Source organism: Neoarius graeffei, chromosome 1, assembly GCF_027579695.1.
Source record: "Neoarius graeffei isolate fNeoGra1 chromosome 1, fNeoGra1.pri, whole genome shotgun sequence".
Classification (NCBI taxonomy): domain Eukaryota; kingdom Metazoa; phylum Chordata; class Actinopteri; order Siluriformes; family Ariidae; genus Neoarius; species Neoarius graeffei.
Window position 1 is genome coordinate 46,854,444 of NC_083569.1, and position 14,076 is coordinate 46,868,519.

The 14,076-nt window shown below is 44.3% G+C and overlaps 1 protein-coding gene across 2 annotated transcripts in view; it reads right to left on the reverse strand.

Annotated features, from left to right (window-relative positions):
• Positions 1-14,076, reverse strand: part of plxdc2b (plexin domain containing 2b) — a 335,111-nt gene that overhangs the window by 32,868 nt on the left and 288,167 nt on the right. The window contains exon 12 of one of the 2 annotated variants that reach the window (XM_060932767.1): positions 12,337-12,375. The exons of the other annotated variant lie outside the window; for it this stretch is intronic. Coding sequence (XP_060788750.1) covers positions 12,337-12,375 — 39 coding nt within the window. The remainder of the gene's footprint in view (positions 1-12,336; positions 12,376-14,076) is intronic. 2 annotated transcript variants of the gene reach the window in all.

Sequence of the window (14,076 nt, forward strand, 5' to 3'; positions counted from 1 at the left end):
CAAACTTGCCTAGGAAGAGGATCCAAGTTTATTTTGCCCCCACGTACAGTGAGGAGGAGGGTAAGCGAGGCAAAAGATCCCCAAGGGTCACTGTTGGTGAATTACAAGAAAAAGTAAAATCTTGGGGTTTCCAAGTCTCCAAAACCTCCATCAGATGCCACCTCCATGCCAACGGATTATTTGGAAGGTTCCAGAAAAAAAAAAAAACTTTTCTGTCATTTAACCACAAATATAAGCACCTGAAACATTATTACAACTTTGACTGGAACTGTGTTCTCTGGTCTGATGAAACAAAAATGGAGCTTTTTGGCAATAAACACTGAGGGTGGGTTTGGCGTTAAAAGAAGGATGGCTAGAATGAATAGAACCCGATCCCATCTGTAAAATATGGTGGAAGTTCTGGGATGTTTTGGGGCTGTTTTTCCTCCAAAGGCCCTGGAAACCTTGTTAGGGTACATGGCATCATGGACTCCATGAAATACCAGGACATGTAAAATAAAAATCTGGCTGCCTCTGCCAGGAAACTTAAACTGAGTTGTCACTGGATCTTCTAGCAGTACGATGATCTAAAGCATATGTCCAAATCAACACACAAATGCTAAGCTGACCACAGAATTTTTAACAGAGTAATGAATTGTCTTGGTATTAGTAACAAACACAGTGGTGCTTGAAAGCTTGTGAACCCTTTAGAATTTTCTATATTTCTGCATAAATATGACCTAAAACATCATCAGATTTTCACACAAGTCCTAAAAGTAGATAAAGAGAACCCAGTTAAACAAATGAGACAAAAATATTATACTTGGTAATTTATTTATTGAGGAAAATGATCTAATATTACATATCTGTGAGTGGCAAACGTATGTGAACCTTTGTTTTCAGTATCTGGTGTGACCCCCTTTGCGCAGCAATAACTGCAACTAAACGTTTGCGGTAACTGTTGATCAGTCCTGCACACCGGCTTGGAGGAATTTTAGCCCATTCCTCCGTACAGAACAGCTTCAACTCTGGGATGTTGGTGGGTTTCCTCACATGAACTGCTCGCTTCAGGTCCTTCCACAACATCTCGATTGGATTAAGGTCAGGACTTTGACTTGGCCATTCCAAAACATTCATTTTATTCTTCTTTAACCATTCTTTGGGAAAACAACTTGTGTGCTTAGGGTCATTGTCTTGCTGCATGACCCACCTTCTCTTGAGATTCAGTTCATGGACAAATGTCCTGACATTTTCCTTTAGAATTCGCTGGTATAATTCAGAATTCATTGTTCCATCAATGATGGCAAGCTGTCCTGGCCCAGATGCAGCAAAACAGGCCCAAACCATGATACTACCACCACCATGTTTCACAGATGGGATAAGGTTCTTATGCTGGAATGCAGTGTTTTCCTTGCTCCAGACATAACACTTCTCATTTAAATCAAAAAGTTCTATTTTGGTCTCATCTGTCCACAAAACATTTTTCCAATAGCCTTCTGGCTTGTCCACATGATCTTTAGCAAACTGCAGATGAGCAGCAATGTTCTTTTTTGAAAGCAGTGGCTTTCTCCTTGCAACCCTGCCATGCACACCATTGTTGTTCAGTGTTCTCCTGATGGTGGACTCATGAACATTAGCCAATGTGAAAGAGGCCTTCAGTTGCTTAGAAGTTACCCTGGGGTCCTTTGTGACCTTGCCGACTGTTACACACCTTGCTCTTGGAGTGATCTTTGTTGGTCGACCACTCCTGGGGAGGGTAACAATGGGCTTGAATTTCCTCCATTTGTACACAATCTCTCTGACTGTGGATTGGTGGAGTCCAAACTCTTTAGAGATGGTTTTGTAACCTTTTCCAGCCTGATGAGCATCAACAACACTTTTTCTGAGGTCCTCAGAAATCTCCTTTGTTCGTGCCATGATACACTTCCACAAACATGTGTTGTGAAGATCAGACTTTGATAGATCCCTGTTCTTTAAATAAAACAGGGTGCCCACTCACACCTGATTGTCATCCCATTGATTGAAAACACCGGACTCTAATTTCACCTTCAAATTAATTGTTAATCCTAGAGGTTCACATACTTTTGCCACTCACAGATATGTAATATTGGATCATTTTCCTCAATAAATAAATGACCAGGGCGGCACGGTGGTGTAGTGGTTAGCGCTGTCGCCTCACAGCAAGAAGGTCCTGGGTTCAGGCCCTGGGGCCGGCGAGGGCCTTTCTGTGTGGAGTTTGCATGTTCTCCCCGTGTCCGCGTGGGTTTCCTCCGGGTGCTCCGTTTTCCCCCACAGTCCAAAGACATGCAGGTTAGGTTAACTGGTGACTCTAAATTGACCGTAGGTATGAATGTGAGTGTGAATGGTTGTCTGTGTCTATGTGTCAGCCCTGTGATGACCTGGTGACTTGTCCAGGGTGTACCCTGCCTTTCGCCCGTAGTCAGCTGGGATAGGCTCCAGCTTGCCTGCGACCCTATAGAAGGATAAAGCGGCTAGAGATAATGAGATAAGATGAAATAAATGACCAAGTATAATATTTTTGTCTCATTTGTTTAACTGGGTTCTCTTTATCTACTTTTAGGACTTGTGTGAAAATCTGATGATGTTTTAGGTCATATTTATGCAGAAATCTAGAAAATTCTAAAGGGTTCACAAACTTTCAAGCACCACTGTACTTATGCACTGACTCATGTCTGTCTCACACCCTCAGTCTCCTCTAAGGGTCATTTTCACAATGAATCATTGTGTTTCGTGTTGCTCTCTAAAAGCTATGGGATGAGTAACTGATGTTGATTAATTAACTGATTGTCCTAGATGCAGCTAATTAATCAGCACACCCTCCTTTTTAGATGTCAGCTTCACCCAACCCATTTACACGTAGCGTGACCGGATGTATACAAATTTTAATCCCTTTTGGATTCGCCCTCATGTCCTTGTTGTCACTGCCAGATGAAGACAGCAGAAGCCTCAAATAATAAACATCTATTAATTAAATGTGCTGAGAAAGAACCAGACAGAACCACGCCATCACATATTAAAATATGTGCTTTGTGGATTTCACACACTGATTCAATTATGGATAAGTGCTGAGGAGGCATAAGACTTGACATTTAGGAGAAAGCCAATGTGATTGAACACTGAATCGGGCTTTTTTACTTCGATGTGTAGACTAAGCTGATTAGTATAATGAATATTAATAAATTAAAATATGAAAGCTCAGAGGAGCTTACAAATGGCTAAATAAAGGAAAAGGAAAACATTCAAGATTAATTCCGGGAAATTACTTTCGAGGAAAATCGAAAAATAATCACACACTTATATAGATTTATAAAATATGAAATTATTAATATTAAAGTACCACTTAACCATTTTCAAACTCCTCTTGGATGGCTGAATTTAATTATACTGACACATGCATTTAGGTCAAATTTGTGCTAAATCTAAACACTTCCATGTAAATCAAAAACCTTTTTCAGTACATCACTAGCAGTGTTTCTATTAACCTGCTTAATGTGCAATTTCAAATCGTGATCTAAAACAAGAGTAATGGAAACAAAGTGAATTTCGAAAAAGCCTCTCAAATATCACACACAAAAAAAGTTTTCATGCTTGCATGTGGTGGTTTTTCAGATGATTCCAGACAGCAATATTTCGCAAAATTGAAATGGAAATATGTTTTTTGCACTTAAGGCACATGACGAGACATGAAGAGCAAATGGAAATGCTAGCTTTTTGAAAAAAAAAGAGTGCTCTGTAAGAGCTATTGCGAGAGGACAGAACCTAGCTGTAATCGCGTAGCATCACATAATAGAAACACAGACCATTCGCAATTGTGTTTTGTCAAATTTTAAAAAAATATCGCTTCTATTTTGCACAAAACTTCAACGGAAACCCAGTGACAGTTTCAGGGAGCACGACATGTGAGCTCAGTCAACAACTAATCACTTCTTAACTTCTAGCCAGTTATCTAGACAATGCCCAGGAAACTTTTAGCTACGGAGTCTAAGTGCTAATCTAGCTAGCTATTTTCACTAATGCTACTGATGAACCATCTCATTCATTATGCTATACAGTAGTTTGATAAATCTGGTGACTGTTACAGTTGTGGTCAGAAGTTTACATACAGTGACATGAATGTCAGAGCAATATTTGGGTTTTCAGTAATTTCTTTGAACTGTTCTTTTTCTGTGGCAGAATGATTGTACAACATACTTCTTTAATTTATAAAAAAAAACACTAGAATTTGGTTTTAAATCAATAAGGGTCAAAATTATACATAGAGGGTCAAAAATATACATACAGCACACCTAATAATTGGGTATAATGTGTCTTGGCAAGATTCACCTTGACCAAATATTTTTGTTTACCATGAACAAGCTTCTGGCAGAATTCTGGTTGGATATTTCACGACTCTTCATGATAGAATTGGTAGAGTTCAATTACATTTTTTTTTCTTGGCATGGACTCGACTTATAAGCACGGTCCATATATTTTCAATAGGGTTGAAGTCAAGACTTGTTTTAAGCTTAATATTAGCCTGCTTTATCCTCCACAACCAGCTCTGATGCATTTGGGTTCATTGTCCTGTTGTAACTCCCAAGTCATGTTCAAGTTTCTGATGGTTTATGCTGAAGAATTCTGAGGTAGTCCTCCTTCTTCATTATTCCATCCACTTTGTGCAATGAACCAGTTCCACTGGGAGCAAAACAGCCCCAGAGCATGATGATCCTACCACCACCACCAGCTGGTACAGTGTCCCTCTGTACATGGTGGTCATTGTGGCCAAACAACTCAATCTTTGTCTCATCTGACCATACAGCTTTCCTCCAGAAGGCTTTTTCTTTGATGATGATGATGATGATGATGCCCTTTATTGTCACTAGTCACATGTACCAGCGAAATTAGCCGTCAACCTGTCCATACATATACAACATACAATTGACATAGGGTAGACAGGACAGGAAGACAGGGATAAAGATAAAAAGGAAATGCAACATGAGGAGAGATAAGGAAAAAAAGAACACCCCCCACTATGCTCCTGTCAGGAGTACAGTGTGGGAACATTTAAAAAACCTTTGCACATAAGCACACAACAACACAAGTACACTTTAAACACGGGACTTGGGGGGGGGGGATCAGGGGTAAGAGGGGAGGGGGGTGGGGGGGAGGGGAGGAGGTAATCCAGCGCAAGCAAGCAGCCGTCCGCTCCTGCAGCCATGAAGGCGCTGGTCACGCACCCGCTTGTCACACTGGGGGTAAAAATGGCAACCGTGGAGAGTTAGAGAAGGAATGCGAGGAATGCGAGAGTGTCTCCCGGCAGTGATCTTCAGGGGGAAATGTTGTCTCAGCAACGGCCTGAACCAAGGCTGGTGCTGTCTCAGGGCGCCGAATGTCGATAAGATATGAATTGTTTGGTCTTTTCAGACGCAGTCTTTGCACGTCCACACCGCTCGTCCATATCTGTCCATTCCATCCATTCTATTCAAATTGATCTCCGAAAAACATATTCCTTGCAAAGCTGAAAGCTGCTCCGAGATAACAACCATTTTGTGGTTAAAGTTCTGAATGTCCACAGTCTGAGTGCCAACAGCTTTGCCCACAACTCCAATCATATCGGGCAGCTTTGTGGGGCTTTGAACAGCTGTCACCGTTGTCTGATTTCCTCGATATACCAGGGCAATACCTAATCCAATCAGCAAAAGACCTGTAATCATGGTTCCGAATAGGTACATATCTTCAATGTCCTCCACAGAAAGAATTGTCAGGCATACGACCCACCACCGCTCCCACGCGTCCATCGTGTAACCAGCCGCAAACGTTCCGGCAGGACAGATGGGTTCCCCCGAACCCAAACTTCTCGTCGAGAAAACTGTGTCAATTTCGTTAGGAGACCAGTTTATCAATTCCATGCTTTTTTTAGTTTAGAAAGTAATGCAGGAAGAGTCTCTTCAAAAAGTACAGCAGACGAGACAAGACACAGAAGCACAAGCAGGGAAAAAAGGAGGGAGAGGGAGAGCAGAAAATGCGACCGCCTTCCGTGGAAGCACGGAGAGAAAAAAAAAACACTTTGTCTGTGTGGTCAGCTTCAAACTTTAGTTAAGATTGAAGGTGTCAATTTTGGAGCAGGGGTTATTTCTTGGATAGCAGCCTCTTAGTCCATGGTGATCTGAACTGTAGACAGTGATCCATCAGCTTCCAGTTCATGGCAGGGCTGTGCCATGGTGGTTCCCAGGTTGTTCCTGACCATCCAAACCGATTTCCTTTCAGCTGAGGGTGATGGTTTGGGTTTTCTTGAAGCAAAGTAGCTTGGCAAAGTGACTACACCTCACAATAACTTGGATACAATTATTTGAACTGATCTTGGAATTTGCAGTTGTTTAGAAATGGCTCTAAGAGACATTCCGGAGTTGTGTATATCTGCAATCCACTTTCTCAGCTCTGCACCGAGCTCCTTGGACTTTTCCATTTTACTGTGTGTTGGTCAATCCAATGAGTGCTGTAAACAAACCCTTTTTATGAAGGCACAGAGAAGCTATCAGCTGTAGTCAATCATGATCACTAACAGGAAGTTAAGAGGCCTCGGTCTTGGCAAGATAAGAGACATTTTGGAAGTTTCAGCACCTCTGAATTAATAATCTAAGTGAGTGTATGTACATTTTTGACCTGTATGTATAATTTTGACCGTGTCGATTTCAGAAAACCCAAAGAAAGTTAAAACTAGTGCACCAAATTCAAGTGTTTTTTTTATTATTAAAGATGTATGCTGTACAATCATTCTGCCACAGAAAAAGAACAGTTCAAAGAAATTACTGAAGGCCCAAATATTGCCATGACATTCATGTCCAAGATGACATTCATGTCACTGTATGTAAACTTCTGACCACAACTGTATATGATATGAATTGCTAAAAACAAAAAAAAAATTACAAAACAAATCGAGAATTTGATACTGGAGTCTGAATTGTGTCTGTGTGACAAAAATGTAGTAGTGTACAGTAGTAGCAGGTAACTAACCAGCTAGCTGTATGACGGGAGCGCTTATGTATCCATGCTCCCAGGGTCCTAAGTTCCCTGGGCTCTATGTCCCAACCCATTACCTGATAACCCTTCAGCCTAACCCTAACATTCTATGATATGCACTGCAAGTTAAGATATCTTGAATATAGTCAAATTTATCTGCCATTTCCTGTTATAAGTGTCACATTTCAGTCCAGTCCATCCATACCTTAGATTGTGGGACTTCCATGCCAGCTCCAGGCTGGATCAAGGACAGAAATTCCGTCCTGCCTTGCTGAAGGCCATTTCCTGAAGTGGCACTCCCACACCTGCTACCACTCCTCTCCCATCAGCCAGGGCTACAAGTAGATGCTACAAGTTTTAGTATCAGGTGTAAACAAACCACAGCCGCTCAATTCTCAATCCTCCCTGCTCTTCTTTATAGGTAAATCTGTCACAAAGGTCCACAGAAACCCCTTTAAAGACCTGGGGATTGGTGAAACAGGATGGAGAAGTTATCACAGCTCACTGTAACTGCACGGCTGGAGAAGCAGTTTCGTGCTGTTAACTCATGAGCTCTGCTTTTGTGTTTCTGTGGATTGTCGCGATTATCTTATCTATCCAGTTCAGCGTAATCTACATCATCGTCCTTGTAGAGATTGTTAGGACATCCATCCATGCATCTTCTACTGCTTATCCGGATTTGGGTCGTGGGGATAGCAGCCTAAGCAGAGCGGCCCTTCCCTCTCCCCGGCCACCTCCACCAGCTCTTCCGGGGGAATACCGAGGCGTTCCTAGGCCAGCCGAGAGATGTAATCTCTCCAGCACGTCCTGGGTCTGCCCCGGGGTCTCCTCCCGGTGGGGCATGCCCAGAAAACCTCCCGTGGGAGGCGTCCAGGGGGCATCCTAACAAGGTGCCCGAACCACCTCAACTGACTCCTTTCAATGTGGAGGAGCAGCGGTTCTACTCCGAGTCTCTCCCAAATGACCAAGCTTCTCTCCTGAATGACCAAGCTTCTCACCCTGTCTCTAAGGGAGAGCCCAGCCACCCTGCGGAGAAAACTCATTTCTACCGCTTGTATCCGCGATCTCATTCTTTCGGTCACTACCCATAGCTTGTGACCATAGGTGAGAGTGGGAACGTAGATGGACCAGTAAATTGAGAGCTTTTCCTTTTGGCTCAGCTCTCTGTTTACCACAACAGACTGGTTTAGTGTCAGTATCACTGCTGACGCTGCCCTGATCCTTCTGTCCAACTCTCGCTCCCCCCTTACCCTCACTCGTGAACAAAACCCTGAGATACTTAAACTCCTCCACTTTAGGTAGCAACTTCCCCCTGACCTAGAGTAGGCACTCCACCTGTTTCCGGCTGAGCACCATGGCCACAGACTTGGAGGTGCTGATCCTCATCCCAGCCGCTTTGCACTTGGCTGCAAACCATCCCAGTGCATGCTGTAAGCCACAGATTGATGAAGCCAACAAGACCACATCATCCGCAAAAAGCAGAGATGTGATCCTGATGCCACCAAACCAGACACCCTCCGCCCCTTGGCTGTGCCTAGAAATTCTGTCCATAAAAGTTATGCACAGAACCAGTGACAAAGAACAGCCCTGACAGAGTCCAACATGCACCAGGAACAAGTCTGACTTACTGCCGGCAATGTGAACCAAACTCCTGCTCCGGTCATACAGGGACCGAATGGCCTGCAGTAGTGGGCCCTGAACCCCATACTCCCGAAGCACCCCCCACAGGGCACCATGAGGGACATGATCGTAAGCCTTCTCCAGGTCCACAAAACACATGTAGACCGATTGGGCAAACTCCCATGCACCCTCCAGTACCCTTGCAAGGGTAAAGAGCTGGTCCGGTGTTCCATGACCAGGATGAAAACTGCATTGTTCCTCCTGAATCCGAGGTTTGACTATCAACTGGACTCTCCTCTCCAGCACCCCAGCATAGGCTTTCCCAGGGAGGCTGAGAAGTGTGGTCCCCCTATAGTTGGAACACACTCTCTGGTCCCCCTTTTTAAAAAGGGGGACCCCCACCCTAGTCTGCCAATCCAGAAGCACTGTCCCTGATCTCCACGCAATGTTGAAGAGGCGTGTCAGCCAAGACAGCCCAATAACTTCCAGTGCCTTCAGGAACTCAGGATGAATCTCATCCACTCCTGGAGCCCAGCCACCGAGGAGCTTTTTAACCACCTCGGCAACCTCAGCCCCTGTGATAGGCGAGTCCTCCCAAGCACCCTCAGACTCTGCATCCTCCTCGGACAACATGAAGGTGGGATTGAGGAGATCCTCAAAGTATTCCTTCCACTGTTGGATGATGTCCCCAGTTGAGATCAACAGCACTCCATCCTCGCTGTAAACAGTAGGGACAGAGCACTGTTTTCCTTTCCTGAGCCGCCAGATGGTTTGCCAGAATCTCTTCGAGGCCAACCAAAAGTCACTTTCCATGGCCTCTCTGAACTCCTCCCACACCCAAGTTTTTGCTTCAGTGACTGCCAAAGCCGCATTCCGCTTGGCCCGTCGGTATCTGTCAGCTGCCTCTGGAGACCCACAGGCTAACCAAGCCCGATAGGACTCCTTCTTCAGCTTGACGGCTCCCCTTATCACAGGTGTCCACCAGCAGGTTTGGGGATTACCGCCACGACAGGCACCAACAATCTAGCAGCCATAGCTCTGCACGGCTGCCTCAGCAATGGAGGTGAGGAACATGGTCCACTCGGATGCAATGTCCCCATCCTCCCCCGGTATGCAGTTGAAGCTCTGCCGGATGTGACAGTTGAAGGTCCAACAGACGGGAGCCTCTGCCAGACATTCCCAGCATACCCTCACTACTCATTTGGGCCTGCCTGGTCTGTCCAGCCTCCTCCCCCACCATCTGATCCAGCTCGCCACCAGGTAGTGATCAGTTGACAGCTCTGCTCCTCTCTTCCCCCGAGTGTCCAAGACATACGGTCGTAGATCAGATGAAACGACTACAAAGTCAATCATCGATCTGTGGCCTAGGGTGTCCTCGTGCCATGTGCACTTATGGCCAAACCGTGCATGGCACAAAAGTCCAACAACTGAACACCACTCGGGTTCAGATCAGGCAGGCTGTTCCTCCCAATCACACCCCTCCAGGTCTCACTGTCTCTGCCCACGTGAGCATTGAAGTCCCCTAGTAAAACAATGGCGTCCCCTCATGGTGCACTGTCTAGCACCCCATTCAAGGACTCCAAGAAGGCCGGGTACTCCAAACTACCATTTGGTGCATAAGCGCAAATGATAGTCAGAAACCGTTCCCCGACCCGAAGGAGCAGGGAAATGACCCTCTCATTCATTGGGGAGAACTCCGATGTTAGTGCGCCAAACTGGAGGGCTACCAATAGCCCCACCCCTGCCCGGCGCCGCTCACCCTTAGCAACTCCAGCATAGAAGAGAGTCCAACCCCTCTCCAGGAAATTGGTTCCAGAGCCCAAGCTATGTGCTGAGGTGAGCCCAACTATATCTAGTCAGTACCGCTCAACCTCACGCACAAGCTCAGGCTCCTTTCCCACCAGAGAGGTGACATTCCATGTCCCAAAAGCCAGTTTTGTCAGCCAGGAATCAGTATGCCAGGGCCTCCACCTTTGGCTGCCACCCGATCCACAGTGCACCGGACCCTTACGGCACCTCCTGTGGGTGGTGGGTCCACAGGAGAGTGGTTCTGTGTTGCTCATTCGGGCTGGGCCTGACTGAGCCCCACGGATATAGGCCTGACCACCAGGCGTTCGCCGACGAGCCCCTCCCCCAGGCCTGGCTCCAGGGTGGGGCCCCGGTATCCCTGGTCCGGACGAGGGTACTCAGATACCTGTTTTTTCTTTCATAAGGGTCCTTTTTGAACCACTCTTCGTCTGACCTCTCATCTAGGACCTGTTTGCCTTGGGAGACCCTACCAGGGGCAATTGCCCCGACAACATAGCTCCTAGAATCCCTGAGGCACTCAAACCCCTCCACCACGTTAAGGTGGTGATTCAAGGAGGGACATCCTGATAAATAAAGTGAAAACATACGCATTAGTTTACAATATGGTAACCAAGATCAAACAGGAAACAAAAACACATCTGAGGACTTAAGTATCTCCTGAACTTCAAAACATTACGAAATAACGGAAAATGGTGAGAAAAGTAATTTGCGAATCCAAATGAAATAAATCAGAGGAATTTACAAACCTTTCACGAAGTGACCACCACAAACTTGAGCGTTCTTTGACTCGGCTCCCTTCCATCGCAGTGAAAGGTTCAAGAGCCACTTTTTGGTGAAATCCTTTGCTCTTTCACCCTTCATCACTTCACGGGGAACCCGGAAGAAACGTTTCAGTTTCACGGTTTGATTCGAGCAGCCCAAAACAATGCAAGCGTAGGGCATTTTATCGCCTAGCAAGGCACCCCAGTGATAGTAACGCTTTGTAAACAGTGAGTTTAGCTGACCACCACTTTATGTCTTGCAGATCTAATGAGGTGGATGTGACATTGGATGCAACCCACCTATAACCCAAGCAAGAGGATACTTTACTTGCATGGACAAATGCCTCTATAGCTTTAGAGAAAATATTGGATTCAGACTCTTGATAGTTACATTGGAACTCAGATACACAATGCTAATAAAACTATTAATTATTCTGCATGGGTATTATAGGATTATCTTCAGAATTTAAAATATTAATTTAAAATTGATGGCTTTTTTTAACAGTGGTGGCTCTCAGAGCAACTGCGTGACAAGAATAACAACAATACCTGCCCATTATCTTGCATAGCAGAAAATAAGACAGGGAAAATACTTATTTTGGCAGCACTACTCTCTCTCTCTCTCTCTCTCTCTTTGTGCATTAGTGATAAAGTTCTCTTGGCTTCCAGTCTGCTGTTTCAGAGTCATGAAAAATAGTGATTAGAGGCCAAATCAAAACCACATTTCTATGCAGGAAAAACACCACCACCAAGAAAGAGAGAGTGACTGAAAGAAGGTTGAGGATAATAGAGATAAAGGTACCGAGAGAGCAAGAGGAAAAAAGGCAAAGAAAGAACGGAAGGAAGGTAAGAAAAAAGAATGAGAGAACGAGCAAGAAAACAGTGAGGGAGTGAGAATTTGATGTGACGCCATGAAAAGGAACGTGTGCTGAATTCCACAATATCAGGAAATGAGCTGGCTCTACACATCAGCAAGAGATGGAAAAGAGATTGAGGATGACATTCAGGATTCACAAAGCCCAGAACACACACACACACACACACACACACACACACACATGGAGTACCTTCTCTGAGCATTAGAATGTTATGTTTCTGTGTTTTGTTTCGTGACACACTACATACATCACACAAGGTGACATCCTACCTCTATTGTCTTTGAGATGAAGGGCAATCTTGGTATCATCTGTGCACAAAAGAAAAAGGGAGACGGAGAGAGTGATAGAAGTGAGTAATATGAGAAAACATCTGTTTATTCGCTTTTTATCCTGTCAAAAATCAATACGCACACACTGAATACAAAACACAATTTGTCCTGAATACAATTTACAGTTAAATACAAATAAATACATTTATTAAAACCTTCGGTGCTGTTCAGGGGTAAGTTATAATTGTATTTCGCTATTGTGTTTCGATTCTGTGCTTTGTTCACTTTCCCACTGATAGAGCAGTAAGACTGCAGGCCAACCATGAAATTGAAGTGAATAACCCTGGCATATAATTTACTCATTTGAAATAAATTCTGTTGCTTGAAATTAATTTCATTCCTTGCTGCCTTCTGTATTTTTCAACCTCTCTCAGTTCCACATGTGCGAGCTATTTACACGATGTGGGATGAGAATTGCCTTCGTGTGAGTGTGTGTGTGTGTCAGGAACAGAAGGGCTTGGAGTGAGGTGTGATTTCTGAATTGAGATATAAGTAGCTGTCAACTGTAAACCGAGTCAAAATGATGGAAAATATTTGTCCTCGGTGACAAGAAGAAAAAGTGAGTCAAGGATAAAACCTGCAAAGGGATAAAAGAGAAGAAAAAAAATCAAAAGAGAATGAGAGTGTGACAGACAGACAGAGCTTTTATCATTTAAACAGCTCTCCAATCTAACCTGGACTAGATCTTAACACTTCTTCTTATCCGTCCATTCTCTGATCTTTCGTGATTTGTGGCTCTGTGTGTGTGTGTGTGTGTGTGTGTGTGTGTGAGAGAGAGAGAGAGAGAGAGAGAGAGAAGCAGCTCACAGCAATCAGAACTCATTAATTCTCCTCAAGATTATCTATCTGAATCATGAATGGGTGAGAAGCTGGTCACTCGGATGCCCTCGCACATCAGGCCACACTCGAGTAATCAGCGGACTGCTGAAAGTGTTTAAAGTGTTGTGCTTCTCTGATGAAATTAGATGAAAGTAGAACCAGGATGCAAGCCCAGGAGGGAGAGATGTATGATTTGTGATTCTCTGTCATATTGAAAGCTTGTTAATTGTTCATGATCAATTGCTGGTTCACTACCTAATAACTGGGATTGCTCTGTTGAGGAAATCAATTCCAACTTCCTTAAAAATAATTAACGAGTCTATGTGGCTTTTCTCAATTACGAAAGCAGAAACGGCCAAGAACATCTACTTTCAATATTACATCTCAAGCCAAACTCCATAAAGCTGTCACTGGCTTTTACAGTGAGTTTACAGTAGCTCATTGTCAGGAGAAGTGTAATGATGTACTGCTCTCAGAGAAAACACACATTGTTTTGAGTGACTGATTCCATATAGCCACACTAACATCTCTCTTATTTACATGTACTATTATTAGCACTGTGTGCTTCTGTCTCACTCTTGTTCCCGAATGCTTCACTGAGCCTGTTAGTCTCAAAGAAAGAGGCGTGGCGTCTCTGCTTGTCAGTTTCCCCCTCACCTAAATGGGCTACCTGCACAAACACTTCTGCATTCTGCATGATAAAGATGACATTTTTGCTTCTAGTTTGTCCACTATAATAACAATGGCACCATTTTACATCTGGGCTGCATTCACTGCATCCACATACGCATACCGGTACTTCCATACTACAGTATTAGTATGCATTAGTATGCAAGAAGTAGTATGGAGGGTGTCCAAATA